At 39.4% G+C, this 13,905-nt stretch overlaps 1 protein-coding gene across 4 annotated transcripts in view; it reads left to right on the forward strand.

Annotated features, from left to right (window-relative positions):
* Positions 1–13,905, forward strand: part of ADGRF5 (adhesion G protein-coupled receptor F5) — a 209,249-nt gene that overhangs the window by 138,222 nt on the left and 57,122 nt on the right. For 3 of the 4 annotated variants that reach the window (XM_077291547.1, XM_077291544.1, XM_077291545.1), the window contains exon 2: positions 11,754–11,879. In XM_077291547.1, coding sequence (XP_077147662.1) covers positions 11,775–11,879 — 105 coding nt within the window. In that variant the 5' untranslated portion in view covers positions 11,754–11,774. Of the gene's footprint in view, positions 1–11,198; positions 11,880–13,905 lie in introns of those variants that run through there. The other variant, XM_077291546.1, reaches the window with a different exon arrangement.

The raw sequence follows: 13,905 nt of genomic DNA on the forward strand, positions 1-13,905 counted from the left end.
CATATAGTATTAGTGCCCCCTTCTCTGCCTCCATATCGTATTGCGCCCCCTTCTATGCCTCCATATAGTAATGCTGCCCCCTTTCTATGTATCCATATAGTAATAGTGCCTCCTTCTCTGCCTCCATATAGTAATACTGCCCACTTCTGTGCCTCCATATAGTATTGTGCCCTCTTCTTGCCTCCATATAGTAATACTGCCCCCTTCTATGACTCCATATAGTAATAATGCCCCTTCTGTGCCTCTATATAGTAATAGTGCCCCTTTCTATGTCTCCATATAGTAATACTGCCCCTTCTGCGCCTCCATATAGTAATAGTGCCCCTTTCTATGTCCCCATATAGTATTAGTGCCCCCTTCTCTGCCTCCATATAGAAATAGTGCCCCTTTCTATTTCTCCATATAGTAATAGTGCCCCTTTCTATTTCTCCATATAGTAATACTGCCCCCTTCTGTGCCTCCATATAGTAATACTGCCCCCTCTGTGCCTCTATACAGTATTAGTGTCCCCTTCTGTGCCTTCATATAGTAATAGTGTCCCCTTCTCTGTCTCCATACAGTAATAGTGCCCACTTCTGTGCTTCCATACAGTATTAGTGACCCCTTCTGTGCCTCCATATAGTATTAGTGCCCCCTTCTATGTCTCCATATAATAATACTGCACCTTTCTGTCTCCATATAGTATTAGTTCCCTATTCTCTGCCTCCATATAGTAATAGTGCCCCCATCAGTGCCTTCATATAGTAATACTGCCGCTTTCCATGTCTCCATATAGTATTAGTGCCCCATTTTTTGCCTCCATATAGTAATAGTGCTCCCTTATGTGCCTCTATACAGTAATACTGCCCCCTTCTTTGCCTTCATATAGTGATACTGCCCCCTTCTGTGCCTTCATATAGTAATATTGCCCCCTTCTCTGCCTTCATATAGTGATACTGCCCCCTTCTGTGCCTCCATATAGTATTAGTGCCCCCTTCTGTGCCTTCATATAGTAGTAATGCCCCCTTCTGTGCCTTCATATAGCAATAGTGCCCCCTTCTGTGACTTCATATAGCATTAGTGCCCCCTTCTGTGCCTTCATATAGCATTAGTGCCCCCTTTTGTGCTTTCATATAGCATTAGTGCCCCCTCCTGTGCCTTCATATAGCATTAGTGCCCCCTTCTATGCCTTTATATAGCATTTGTGCCCCCTCCTGTGCCTTCATATAGCATTAGTGCCCCCTTCTGTGCCTTCATATAGCATTAGTGCCCCCTTCTGTGCCTTCATATAGTAATACTGCCACGTTGTATGTCTCCATATAGTATTAGTGCCCCCTTCTGTACCTTCATATAGTAATATTGCCCCCTTCTATGCCTCCATATAGTATTAGTGCCCCCTTCTGTGCCTTCATATAGTAATAGTGCCCCCTTCTATGCTTTCGTGTAGTAATACTGCCCGTTATGTGCACCCGTATATTGATAGTGATCTTTTCTGTGCACCCATGTGGTAATAGTGCCCCATTCTGTGCCTCCATATAAAAATAATGCCCCCTTCTGTGAACCCATATATTGATAGAGCCCCCTTTTGTGCACCCATATAGTAATAGCACCCCTCTGTGTCTCCATATAGCATATAGTTAATAGCACCCCTCTGTCTCCATATAGTAATAGCACCCCCTTTCTGTTCACCCATATATTGATAGCGCCCCCATCTGTGCACATATATAGTAATAGCCCCGCTCTCGGTGCCTCCATACAGTAATAGCGCCATACAGGTAACAGCGCCCATCAGAAATGTCTCCTTACTAACCAGTAACCACTTTTCTGGACGTGGCACCAGCACTAGACGATGCACCATGTTTACTAGACCACATTGTATGATTAGACACTTAGAAGCATGTTATATACTTGCCCTGCCCGCCACTCCCGTGGCCGCTTCCTTATACTCCCTTTACCACACTATTTGGAGAGATATTGTTATTACAACTCTTAACATTCATGTCTTTAGGTGTCTTAAAACTCGGTCAGCCTGTCTAGTATTTACAGCATGAGTCACTGGGGAGGATTTCCAGGACAATTCTCATTTACGACATTATAGATCAGAAAAACACAACTACTTCCTCAAAAGAGCGCCACACTTGTCCATGGGCTGTGTCTGGTAATACCGCCCCGTGCTCCCATAAGCAGTGGATGCAATGGTGGTCATGCATACACACAACTACTGCATTCATAAGGGCTGCCAACTGTGCACATAATTGCGACCGTAATTATCATCATTTTACAATTCAAAGTGAACACAGCCAATGTCTTCATATCAAATTTATGGGCTGTACACATGTACCACTTAAAATCTTTAAGGGAATTTATCAGTAGGATCAGACCTCCTAAGCCGTCTATATGGGCAAGTAGGTCATAAAAAGTTGAATAAAATGATAGCTTAATATCTGTGATCCAATGTCTTATTCCAGAGAAATCCACGTTTTCCTTTATATGTAAATGAGCCGTTAAGATCTATGGGTGGGGCATAGATCTTCCCGATAATCTGCCTCCAGAGCTTATTATAAATGAAAGGAAGTGTTACCAGTGTCAGACATGTAATGACTGACATGTCTCACACCGGTAACGCCCCCTTTCATTTAATATAATCTCTGGAGGCAGATTCCCAGGGAGATCTATGTCCGGCCCATAGATCTTAACAGCTCATTTACATATTAAGAAAACGTGGATTTCTCTGGAATAACCCATTGGATTGCGGATATCAAGGCATCACTTTATTCAACTTTCCATTAGCTACATGCAAAATATAGACAACTTAGGAGGGTTCATACTACTGACAGACTCCCATTAATGATTTATTGTTAAAGGAGAAAAATGTGGCGCTATCTAAGCATAGTGAGACATAATCAATTGAGTGGGTGAGTATCTATTGGTTGTGCAAACTGAGGCACAACTCCCGCTTGTAGTATGGATTTATTTGCAAGAAACTGCTGCCGACCTGGTGGGGAGGGATTGGACCCTGAAACAGGAGTATCCCACAAAGTAGATGCCAGACAGGAGGACCAGGGAATGGTGCTGTCTTTGCCACCGAGAGAAATGAAGGTGCAGAAATTTCAGGTTGCTTGAAGGTAAAAATTTTTATTCAAACAGACAAAAACTATGTACACAATGCGTTTCGGCAGTTTGCAGCTTCTTCAGGTGCAGCCGTTCTCCATACACCTGAAGAAGCTGCAAACAGCCGAAACGCATTGCGTATATAGTTTTTTATCAGTTAGAATACATTTTTTTTTTACCTACAATCAACCTGGAATTTCTGCACCTTGATTTGTCTCGGGGGCAATGACAGCCCCTCTGTGGCCCTCCTGTCTGGCATTAATGATTTATTAAGATTTTCCAATGCGTCCATAAAAAATGTAGGTTAATATCTAGATAGGTTTTCCGCATTAACAATATTTTTCTAAGGCTGGTTTCACATTTCCGCCCGCTGCCGCGCCTCTTCCTTCAGTTCTCACAACGTCGGCGTGCATCCTGCGTACCCTATCTTTAACATTGAGTACGCAGGCCATGCCTCCACATGCGTCGTTTTCACGCTGCGCCGACCTTCATCAAACGCAACATGTTGCATTTATTTGCTTTCGGCGCAGCGTAAAAACGACGAATGATGAGGCATCGGCATACATCCGCATGGCGTGCGTACTCAAAGGAACTACACAGTCCTCCGCAAAGCCCTCGTCCGCAAATGTGAAGTGGCCTAAGAGAACTTTACAATATTGTGATCCTATTAAGAATTTAAAAAATGGCATTCAAGGAAGGGTATCGGGAACGCTTACTATCATCTGGTATTTTCTTCATAAATGTGACTCTACCAGATATAGACATTTTAGAGGTTCTCATTTTCGTGAAGCTCTGCTGAATGTCTGCGTCTTCCATATAGACATTTCACAGTACACGGTGTTATTTCTAGTATTTAATCATCTCGTGAGACGTCCGTCGTGCAAACACTCAGTGCTGTATTCATGATTCTGCTTACATAACTGTTATGTAATTCTCAAACCACTACAGATGAAAGGCGAGCCTGATCAACCACTGCTAACTTCAACAAGGTTTCTTTTATGTTTTTAGGTTATTATGACTCATGACTTTTCCCATAACTGCACATTGGTGCAGTCAACTCTTCTCTCCGTGCACCTTTTATTGCAGGCACTGCCAGGCTATGAGGGTCACAGGACTCACAGTTTCACATGACCTGGTTTTCTAGTGGTGCTTCTCCCACATATAACAATTTTTTGCTTATTCTAGACCTGCCAGAATATTGTCTCAAGAGTGTCTTGTCTTGCCACAAGACCTGGAATTAGACAGTCACGTTGGGTAATGAATCGCAGGTCTTCTTTAGAGATGGTGTGATTTGAGTCGGGTATTAAATGGATTTATTTTCCTCTGGTGCTGAAGAGGTTAATAACCCTTTTTATGCTGGTCAGAAACATGCAGCTCAATTTCAGCTTCTTCTGATCTGGTCATTGCCTCTTCCTATAAAAACTGGTCAGACCTTCTTGTCCCTGCTGGTGAAAGATTTGTCTTCCTATGCTAAGTGGTTGGAGTGGAGTTGTTGCAGAAGTGATGTGTGGTTTGCTGTTGTGTCCTTATTCCCATTTAGTTTGTTCCTCCCTATCCCTGTCCTCCTCCCTATTGTTGGTTAGTGATTTTGTATGATAGGTATGCTAGAGGTTTTCTGTTATTCCTGTTTTGTTGTTTACCTTACATATCTATCCCATGCCTCATGGAATGGGGAGGAAACAGATCAGGGTTTAACAGGAGCATTTTAAGGTCAGAGCCTCAGGCCTCTCTACCTTCAAGAGTGCCCCTGAGACAGGGATAGTTAGGGTTCCAGTTTCAGGGATAGTTTGAGGCCCCCCTTCCTTACTGAAGACTGTCACGTCATGACAAATATTCCATTAAAATGGAACTATACTTTCCACAAACTTTGTATAAATCAATAGTACAGGTAAAAAAAAAGAAACTTTCTTAATATCTTAGGAGAGAAGACAGCTTCTTTTCCCAAGACATTTCTTACCATCTTGAACTTGTCATCCACTCTGAAACCCCCCCCCCAGCTCAAATCCATCTTACTTAGACATGATGGACTGCAGGCTCATGTCCATTATATTCTATGGAGAAGGAAGGAAGAGTGAGCAGGGAGAGGAAACAAGCATAAGGAAACATAGAAAAAGAGTGGTGAACTGTCTAACAAGTCTTTTACCTCATCCCAAAGCTGGTTCACATCCAGACAGCTCATCAATGCTAAAAGACAAAAATTGAGCTTCACTTGAATTGATACACATGTAGCTAATAAACGCATGTTCACATTGGCCATAAAACATATAAAACCTGCAAGAGAAAAAATGAGAAAAACCCAGCTGTAACTAAATAAATAAACAGCAAAAAGTGCATTTAAATAACAGAGTTTTTAATAATACTGTTCAAAAATAGCATAAAAGCTATCCCACCATGACAAGATAACTCTGATCGGGACAGTCCTATACTGTCTAATATTAAATCCTTACCATGTGTCAATGTTGACCTCAGTGTGAATAAGGTCAAACAAAAGGATTGGGCCTAACCAGTGAAACACCAGTCTGGGGAAGCCTTATATTCAATTTCTAGCTCAGAAAAGGGAGGCCACACCCCAGTATACACAGAATGGAATAATACAAAAAAAAAAATTGAGCTTCACTTGAGTTGCTACACATGCAGCTCATAAACGCATGTTCACATTGGCCATAAAACATATAAAACCTACAAGACAAAAAATGATCAAAAACCCTGCTGTAAATAAAAAGCAAAAAGTGCATTAAAATAAGAGTTTTTAGTAATACTATTTATGATGAAAAATAGCATAAAAGCTATCCCACCACGACAAGGTAACTCTGATCGGGACAGTCCTACACTGTCTAAGCTCATCAATGCTATACAATTTCCTCCATATTTCTGCTGCTTGTCTTTGTGTGCTAAAAAAATGAATAAAGAGTAGGATACCCACTTTCCAACCCCTTAGATACAACAATCAATATCAATCACTGCACATATGTGGTCCAAAGGGCAGCGATTCCTTGCAGATATTGTCCTTTGTGGGACTAGAACCCAGGACCTTAATGCGTCAAAGAAACAGTGATATCCACCAAGCCATCAAACCATCAAACCACAGAACAACTTTGCTGTTCACATGAGTCTTTTGAGTGTTTTTCACACTGTTGGTTTTGAAACTTGGTGGGGAAATAACAAAGTTCAAGTCACTTCTTTAAAGTGGTTCCTTTAAAAAAAAACAAAAAAAAAACCAAACAAATAAATAAACACTACAAAACTAGGTACTGTCCAATCCATAGGCTGCAAAAACAACTTCAGAAAAAAACATTCCAAAACATTTCAAAAACTCTTCAAAACTGCTCCCAGAATAAAAAAAGTCTCCAAAAACGTCCCAAAGAAGGAACGTTTCCTGAAGAAGCTTTCACTTGAAAATACTTTTTATTCTTTGGCCGCCTTATGTACAGAGCATAATTTTTAGTTACATAATGGAACTAAAAATACAATCATAAAAAAATTCAATTAAAGAGAAGAAAAATAAAACTATTTTCTTGCAAAGTACTTTACTCCAGGAAATCAAAGTCCCAGTGAAAACCCAAAAGTCATTATCTCAGTTAATTAGAATACTTTATAACACCAGCTTGAAAAATGATTCTAAAATCCAAAATGTTGGCCTACTGAAATGTATGCTCAGTAAATGCACTCAACACTTGGTCAGGCTCCTTTTGCATCAATTACTGCATCAATGCGGTGTGGCATGGAGGCGATCAGCCTGTGGCACTGCTGAGTTGTTATGGAAGCCCAGGTTGCTTTGATAGCAACCTTTAGCTCGTCTGCATTGTTGAGTATGGTGTCTCATCTTCCTCTTGACAATACGCCATAGATTCTCTATGGGGTTAAGGTCAGGCGAGTTTGCTGCCAATCAAGCACAGTGATACTGTTTTCATCCAGGTATTGGTACTTTTGGCAGTGTGGACAGGTGCCAAGTCCCGCTGGAGAATGAAATTTCCATCTCCAAAAAGCTTGTCAGCAGATGAAAGCATGAAGTGCTCTAAAATTTCCTGGTAGGCGGCTGCGTTGACTTTGGTCTTGATAAAACACAATGGACCTACACCAGCAGATGACATTGCTCCCCAAAACCATCACTGATTGTGGAAACTTCACACTAGATCTCAAGCAGCTTGGATTGTGTGCCTTTCCACTCTTCCTCCAGACTCTGGAACCTTGATTTCCAAATAAAATGTGTGACACCCCGGGGATCCGGTTGTCACAGTGGTATTGCCTGCCTCCCTTGGAGGGTGATGCCATGCCTGGAAGCAAGAAGGAATTCCTTTAGCAGGTAACACTGGCATACAACACTTTCCTGACTCCAGGCCATAAGGGGGAGCTCTAAAGCCGGTTTCATGGTAGGTTCTCTATAAGTTCTGGTCTGGAGGAGGAGTTACAATCAGTCTGTGTGAGACAGTGAAGGGAGAGGAAGCATGTGAGGAGAGGAAAACTGGGAATGGAGCTGCGATTGAGCTTCCTCCCAGGATTAAGCGCAAGAAACCAGACATCGGGGTCCAAGGTTGTGTGAGAACTGTATGCCCCACAGGAGAAACTGGAGGGCAGGAGATTGCAGGTCTCCTGGCCACCACTGACACCGAAATGCGCAGCAGCAGATTAGAGCCCGGAGTCACTACGAGAGAAGGGACACCTGTAAAAAGGCTCGAGCTGCCTGCCATGCGGGTAGTGTCCACCAAAAAGGACAGATTGAGAGAGGACTTTATGTGAAGCCTCAGGCAGCAAGGGACAGAGAATTCAGAAAGGAAGGCTTCGATCCCCACCTGGCTAGGGGTATTTCGAATCACTTCCAGGCTGGCCAGATTCCTGACCACCTGTCATCTGTGTACCTGAACTTATTATGTATACCCCTCCTCACTTGTAAAGCACCATGGAATAAATGGCGCTATAACAATAAATAATAATAATAATAAATTCACCAGTAAAAGGTAAAGAGACTGCAAATCCTGTGTCCTCCAATTATTTCCTGCACTCCACCATCTATCATCCCTTACCAACTGCATCAGGAGTGGGGAGCTATACCAACTCTGCTGCAATACCATCAGCCCCAGTGGACCCCTTTAAGCAGTGTCGGCCATCCCTGGCCGAGTACCACAGGTGGCGTCACAAACACTTGTACCATAAACTCTATTCCCCATTTTCATATTTTATTGGACGCCCAGGACCACGGACCAGGTCATTGCTGCCATGACACATCCCCTTTAAGTACCGCTGTACCCGGCCCGAGTACCTCACGGTCCTAGTGGGTAAGCCAAATGCAAAATTTAGTATCATCTGAAAACAACACCTTGGACCACTGAGTAAGAGTCCAGTTTCTTTTTCTCCTCGGCTCAGGTAAGACGCTTCTAGCGTTGTCTATTGGTCATGAGTGGCCTGACACAAGGAATGTGACACTTGTAGCCCATGTCCTGGATATGTCTGTGTGTGGTGGCTCTTGATGCAATGACTCCAGCAGCAGTCCACTCCTTGTGAATCTCCCCCAAATTTCTGACTGGTCTTTTCTTAACAATCCTTTCCAGGCTGCGGTTATCCCGGTTGCTTGTGCACCTTTTTCTACCACACTTTTTCCTTCCACTCAACTTTCCATTAATATGTTTGGATACAGCACTCTGTGAACAGCAGCTTCTTTAGCAGTGACCTTTTCTGGCTTACCCTCCTTGTGGAGGGTGTCAATGACTGCCTTCTGAACATCCGTCAAGTCAGCAGTCTTCCCCATGATTGTGGAGCTACTGAAACAGACTAAGGAACCTTTATAAACGCTTAGGAAGCCTTAGCAGGTGTTTTTGTTAATTATTCTAATTTACTGAGATAATGACTTTTGAGTTTTCATTGGCTGTAATCCATAATTATCAACATTAACAGAAATAAACACTTGAAATAGATCACTCTGTTTCTAATTACTCTATATAATATATGAGATTCACTTTTTGTATTGAAGAACTGAAATAAATTAACTTTTTGATGATATTCTAATTTTGTGAGACGTACCTGTAGCATCAAGAACCCAAACTATGGCATTATAATATTTTTTGAAATGTAAAGAAAAGAACCTAAACCTTAATGCCACATTTGCTGTTTTTTGCTCATCCTGCTGTTCAAAATACAAAATAAAAAAATGAGCAAGAAATGTACTTAAAAAGTCGAGCAATAAAAATACACCACCTTACAGCTCAGTTGATGGAAAAGTAAAGTTATAATGGACCTCGAAATGCAAAGTATGAAAGAAAAAAGGGTTAAACCCACAACCAAACACAAATTTAAGAAGACAAAAATAATAAAAAAAAATGTATGTGAACTCGGAGGGTCACCATGAATTATAGATAATTAATTGAATCTATGAAAGATTAAAAAAAAATAGATAAAAATGCTTAAACAAGTCCCAATATTATATTGATCAAGTGCAGGGTGTGCCCTTAATAAGACAATCACCCCATCGTTATAATAAGGTTCCAAACATTAGGGAGATAAAATATATAAATAAATGACTTCAAGCAATCAATAAACCAATTATTATGGCTACAGTGTCCTCCTCTTAGCACCATTGATGAAGCAATAAATAATAAAATGATGTCATAAAACGTGATAAAATGCAGATAACACAATCCAGGCTATGCAATAACATAATAAAGTGTACGAACACAAGAAATGCAATAAGCTGGTAAATACCATGTAAATACTCGTATAAAAAAATAATAAATATTTTTGTTATTTGAGTATTACAAACCCGAAGAAAAAGGGAGAAAAAGAGTGGAAAGTGAAAAAAAAGAAAAAACAATTATATGACCCTGATGTAAGACCTGTATGATGGCGAAAGTTTCAAAGATAAGTAGAGGGACCAAATAATGGATGAAGCTGAGCAGGATGAAGACTCTGAGCTCATGTGTATCGCCACCAAGCCTGAGGCTTCCTCAGGGGCATGAAATGCAGCAGTAAAACAAGGTCTAAATTTAATATTTTTCATGGTTCAAAAGTAGTAACACAACAATAAAAAAAAATTATAAACTTGGCATCACTGTAATCATGTCGACCCTGAGGATACTTTATGATGATATTTACACAGAAAAACGAACAAACAAGCAATGACTAAATTTCTTCAACTCCCCAAAGAAAAATAAAACAGTAATAAAAGTTACACTGAAATTGTGCCAATGGTACAAAAAATACTAGCTTTGCAAAAAAAAAAAAAAAAAACAAGCCCTATAGCTACCGAAGCAGAAAAGAAAAACATGAATAGAAACAAATTGTTTGATTAACAAATCCTTAAACGAGCTGGTCACTAAGGGGTTAATAATAGCTCATGATATGAGGCATCAGATATCATCAAGGCAAAGTAAAGGGTTATAAACTGAAATAAATAAAAAAGAACTCATATGAGCCAGATATAACTTATTCCTTCGCCTGGTCCAGATTTTAAGTGAATTGTGAAGCTCAGACGTTATGTATTGAGCTCTCCGCGGACGCGCTGCGCAGATCCCCACACGTCATGAAGTTGTAACATTTCTGCTGCTCCCAATTAGCAGTGTTTATTGTTGTCACTTTCAGTTGTTGGATACAGATGATTTATCGATTGCTTGTCCATAAGTACAGAACGATGTGCAGAGGCTCGGAGAAACAATGTATTCACAAATACAAACTGTAACGCGTTTCTGACAGTTTCTTCCTTGATGGCTCAGTGCCGAAACGCGCAGTCCTATGTGTTTGTAAATAATCTAATTCCTTTTTTTACTATTTGTTATTTCTGAGCAGCAATTAAAGATTTTTCCAATTTTTTTTCCATTTATTTTAAGCTTTGTTTTGTTTTTATTACGGTGGTCTCAGTCTTTGTATCACTTTTACAGGATAGGATGATACTTATCAGACCTCTTTCATCAGAATTGTCTTAAAGGGTTATTTCCAAAGAGAGTAAATAGTGATGAGTGAACAGTTTTTGGATAAGGTGTTATCTGAGCATGCTCGAGTGCTAACAGACTGCCTTCGACGAGCTCAAAAAATATGTTCTAGTCCTCGCGGCTGCATGTCTCACCGCTGTTTGAGTATCTCAACACATACAGTATATGTTGTGGGTTTTTTTGGCGCAGTGAGATTTTAAGGTTGTATGCTCCGTAGGGTAAACCGAGAAGAGAAGAAAATGCGGTTCCTTCTTGCTTTCTTGTGGGTCACCTTTCTAAACTGCCTGCAGACAGGTTGGTGTCAAAAGTTTGCCCAGAATTTATGGTCCATAACAAATGTAAAAAAAACGCTGTGACAAAATAGATAATCATAACATGTAGCAAAGGAACAGACACGGCAATTGTTTATTTATTAGTGGGTCAAAATTGGTAATAAATAAATTAATGTATGCAAGCTGGTACATTTATGTGCAAAACTGTTCCAACATAGTAAAAAAAAAAAATCTGTAACAAATAAAAAAAAAAGACTTAATTGTGTAATTTCTCCACCTGACTGCTTGGCCGTGTAATTCTTATGGAAATGATTAGACCCTGGATTAATGTTAATTTCATTTATCTAATTTCTGATTATTGAGCCTTTACACAAATTTAATAAAATGTATTTTTTTTTTTTTTTATTAAAGTGACAGGTATAAAAATATATTTTCCTTTGTTCAGAAAACTGAACTTTGTTCCTCTAAATTGCAGGTTCGTAGGACCAGGAACAAAATGAGTCTACAGTGGATATTTATTTTTTTGCTGCTGTCTTGTTGGATGACACCAACTGAGGAGACAGAGGAATCATGGGACCTGTCTGCACTACTGTCCAGCTTGGTGAGTGTAATTGTGACAAGGATTTTTAAAGAAAATCTCTAGATAAACTTCTTTACTATGACTCTTTGGAGAAAGCAGAATTGTTGAATTCTTGTACACAAGTCCACCCTAATGCTGCCCTCAATGCACAAACATGTAACTACTATAAAACTGCTCCTATGTACAAGAATATAACCACTATAATACTGCCCCTATATACAAGAATATAACTACTATAATGCTGCCCCTATGTACAAGAATATAACTACTATAAAACTGCTCCTATGTACAAGAATATAACTACTATAATACTGCCTCTATGTACAAGAATATAACTACTATAATACTGCTCCCTATGTACAAGAATATAACTACTATAATACTGCTCCCTATGTACAAGAATATAACTACTATAATATTGCTCCTATGTATAAGAATATTACTACTATAATACTGCCTCTATGTACAAGAATATAACTACTATAATACTGCCTCCTATGTACAAGAATATAACTACTATAATACTGCTCCCTATGTACAAGAATATTACTACTATAATACTGCTCCTATGTACAAGAATATAAATACTATAATACCGCTCCTATGTACAAGAATATAACTACTATAATACTGCTCTATGTACAAGAATATAACTACTATAATACTGCTCCCTATGTACAAGAATATAACTACTATACTACTGCCCCTATGTACAAGAATATAACTACTATAATACTGCTCCTATGTACAAGTATATAACTACTATAATAATGCTCCTATGTGCAAGAATATAACTCCTATAATACTGCTCCTAGGTCCAAGAATATAACTACTATAATACTGCCCTCTATGTACAAGACTATAACTACTATAATACCGCTCCTATGTACAAGAATATAACTACTATAAGGCCAGGAACACACATACGCGAGATACGGCCGACTCTCGCAGGTGAAAACCCAGCTCTGGCGCCGGCACTCCGGAGCGGAGCGTGCAGTTCTATGTATTGCTGTGCGACTGCACGCTCCGCTCTGGAGTGCCGGCGCCAGAGCTGGGTTTTCACCTGTGAGACTCGGCCGTATCGCGCGTATGTGTGATCCCGGCCTAATACTGCTCCTATGTACAAGAATATAACTACTATAATACTGCCCCTATGTACAAGAATATAACTACTATAATACTGCCCCTATGTACAAGAATATAACTACTATAATACTGCTCCTATGTACAAGAATATAACTACTATAATACTGCCCCCTATGTGCAAGAATATAACTACTATAATACTGCCCTTATGTACAAGAATATAAATACTTTAATACTGCTCCCTGTGTACAAGAATATAACTACTATAATACTGCCCCTATGTACAAGAATATAACTACTATAATACTGCCCATATGTACAAGAATATAACTACTATAATATTGCCTTTATGTACAAGAATATAACTACTATAATACTGACCCTATGTACAAGAATATAACTACTATAATACTGCCCTTATGTACAAGAATATAAATACTTTAATACTGCTCCCTGTGTACAAGAATATAACTACTATAATACTGCCCCTATGTACAAGAATATAACTACTATAATACTGCCTCTATGTACAAGAATATAACTACTATAATACTGCCCCTATGTACAAGAATATAGCTACTATAATACTGCCCTTATGTACAAGAATATAAATACTTTAATACTGCTCCCTGTGTACAAGAATATAACTACTATAATACTGCTCCTATGTACAAGAATATAACTACTATAATACTGCCCCTATGTACAAGAATATAACTACTATAATACTGCTCCTATATACAAGAATATAACTACTATAATACTGCTCCTATGTACAAGAATATAACTACTATAATACTGCCCCTATGTACAAGAATATAGCTACTATAATACTGCCCTTATGTACAAGAATATAAATACTTTAATACTGCTCCCTGTGTACAAGAATATAACTACTATAATACTGCTCCTATGTACAAGAATATAACTACTATAATACTGCCCATATGTACAAGAATAT

Source organism: Ranitomeya variabilis, chromosome 2 (genome assembly GCF_051348905.1).
Source record: "Ranitomeya variabilis isolate aRanVar5 chromosome 2, aRanVar5.hap1, whole genome shotgun sequence".
In the NCBI taxonomy this organism is placed as follows: domain Eukaryota; kingdom Metazoa; phylum Chordata; class Amphibia; order Anura; family Dendrobatidae; genus Ranitomeya; species Ranitomeya variabilis.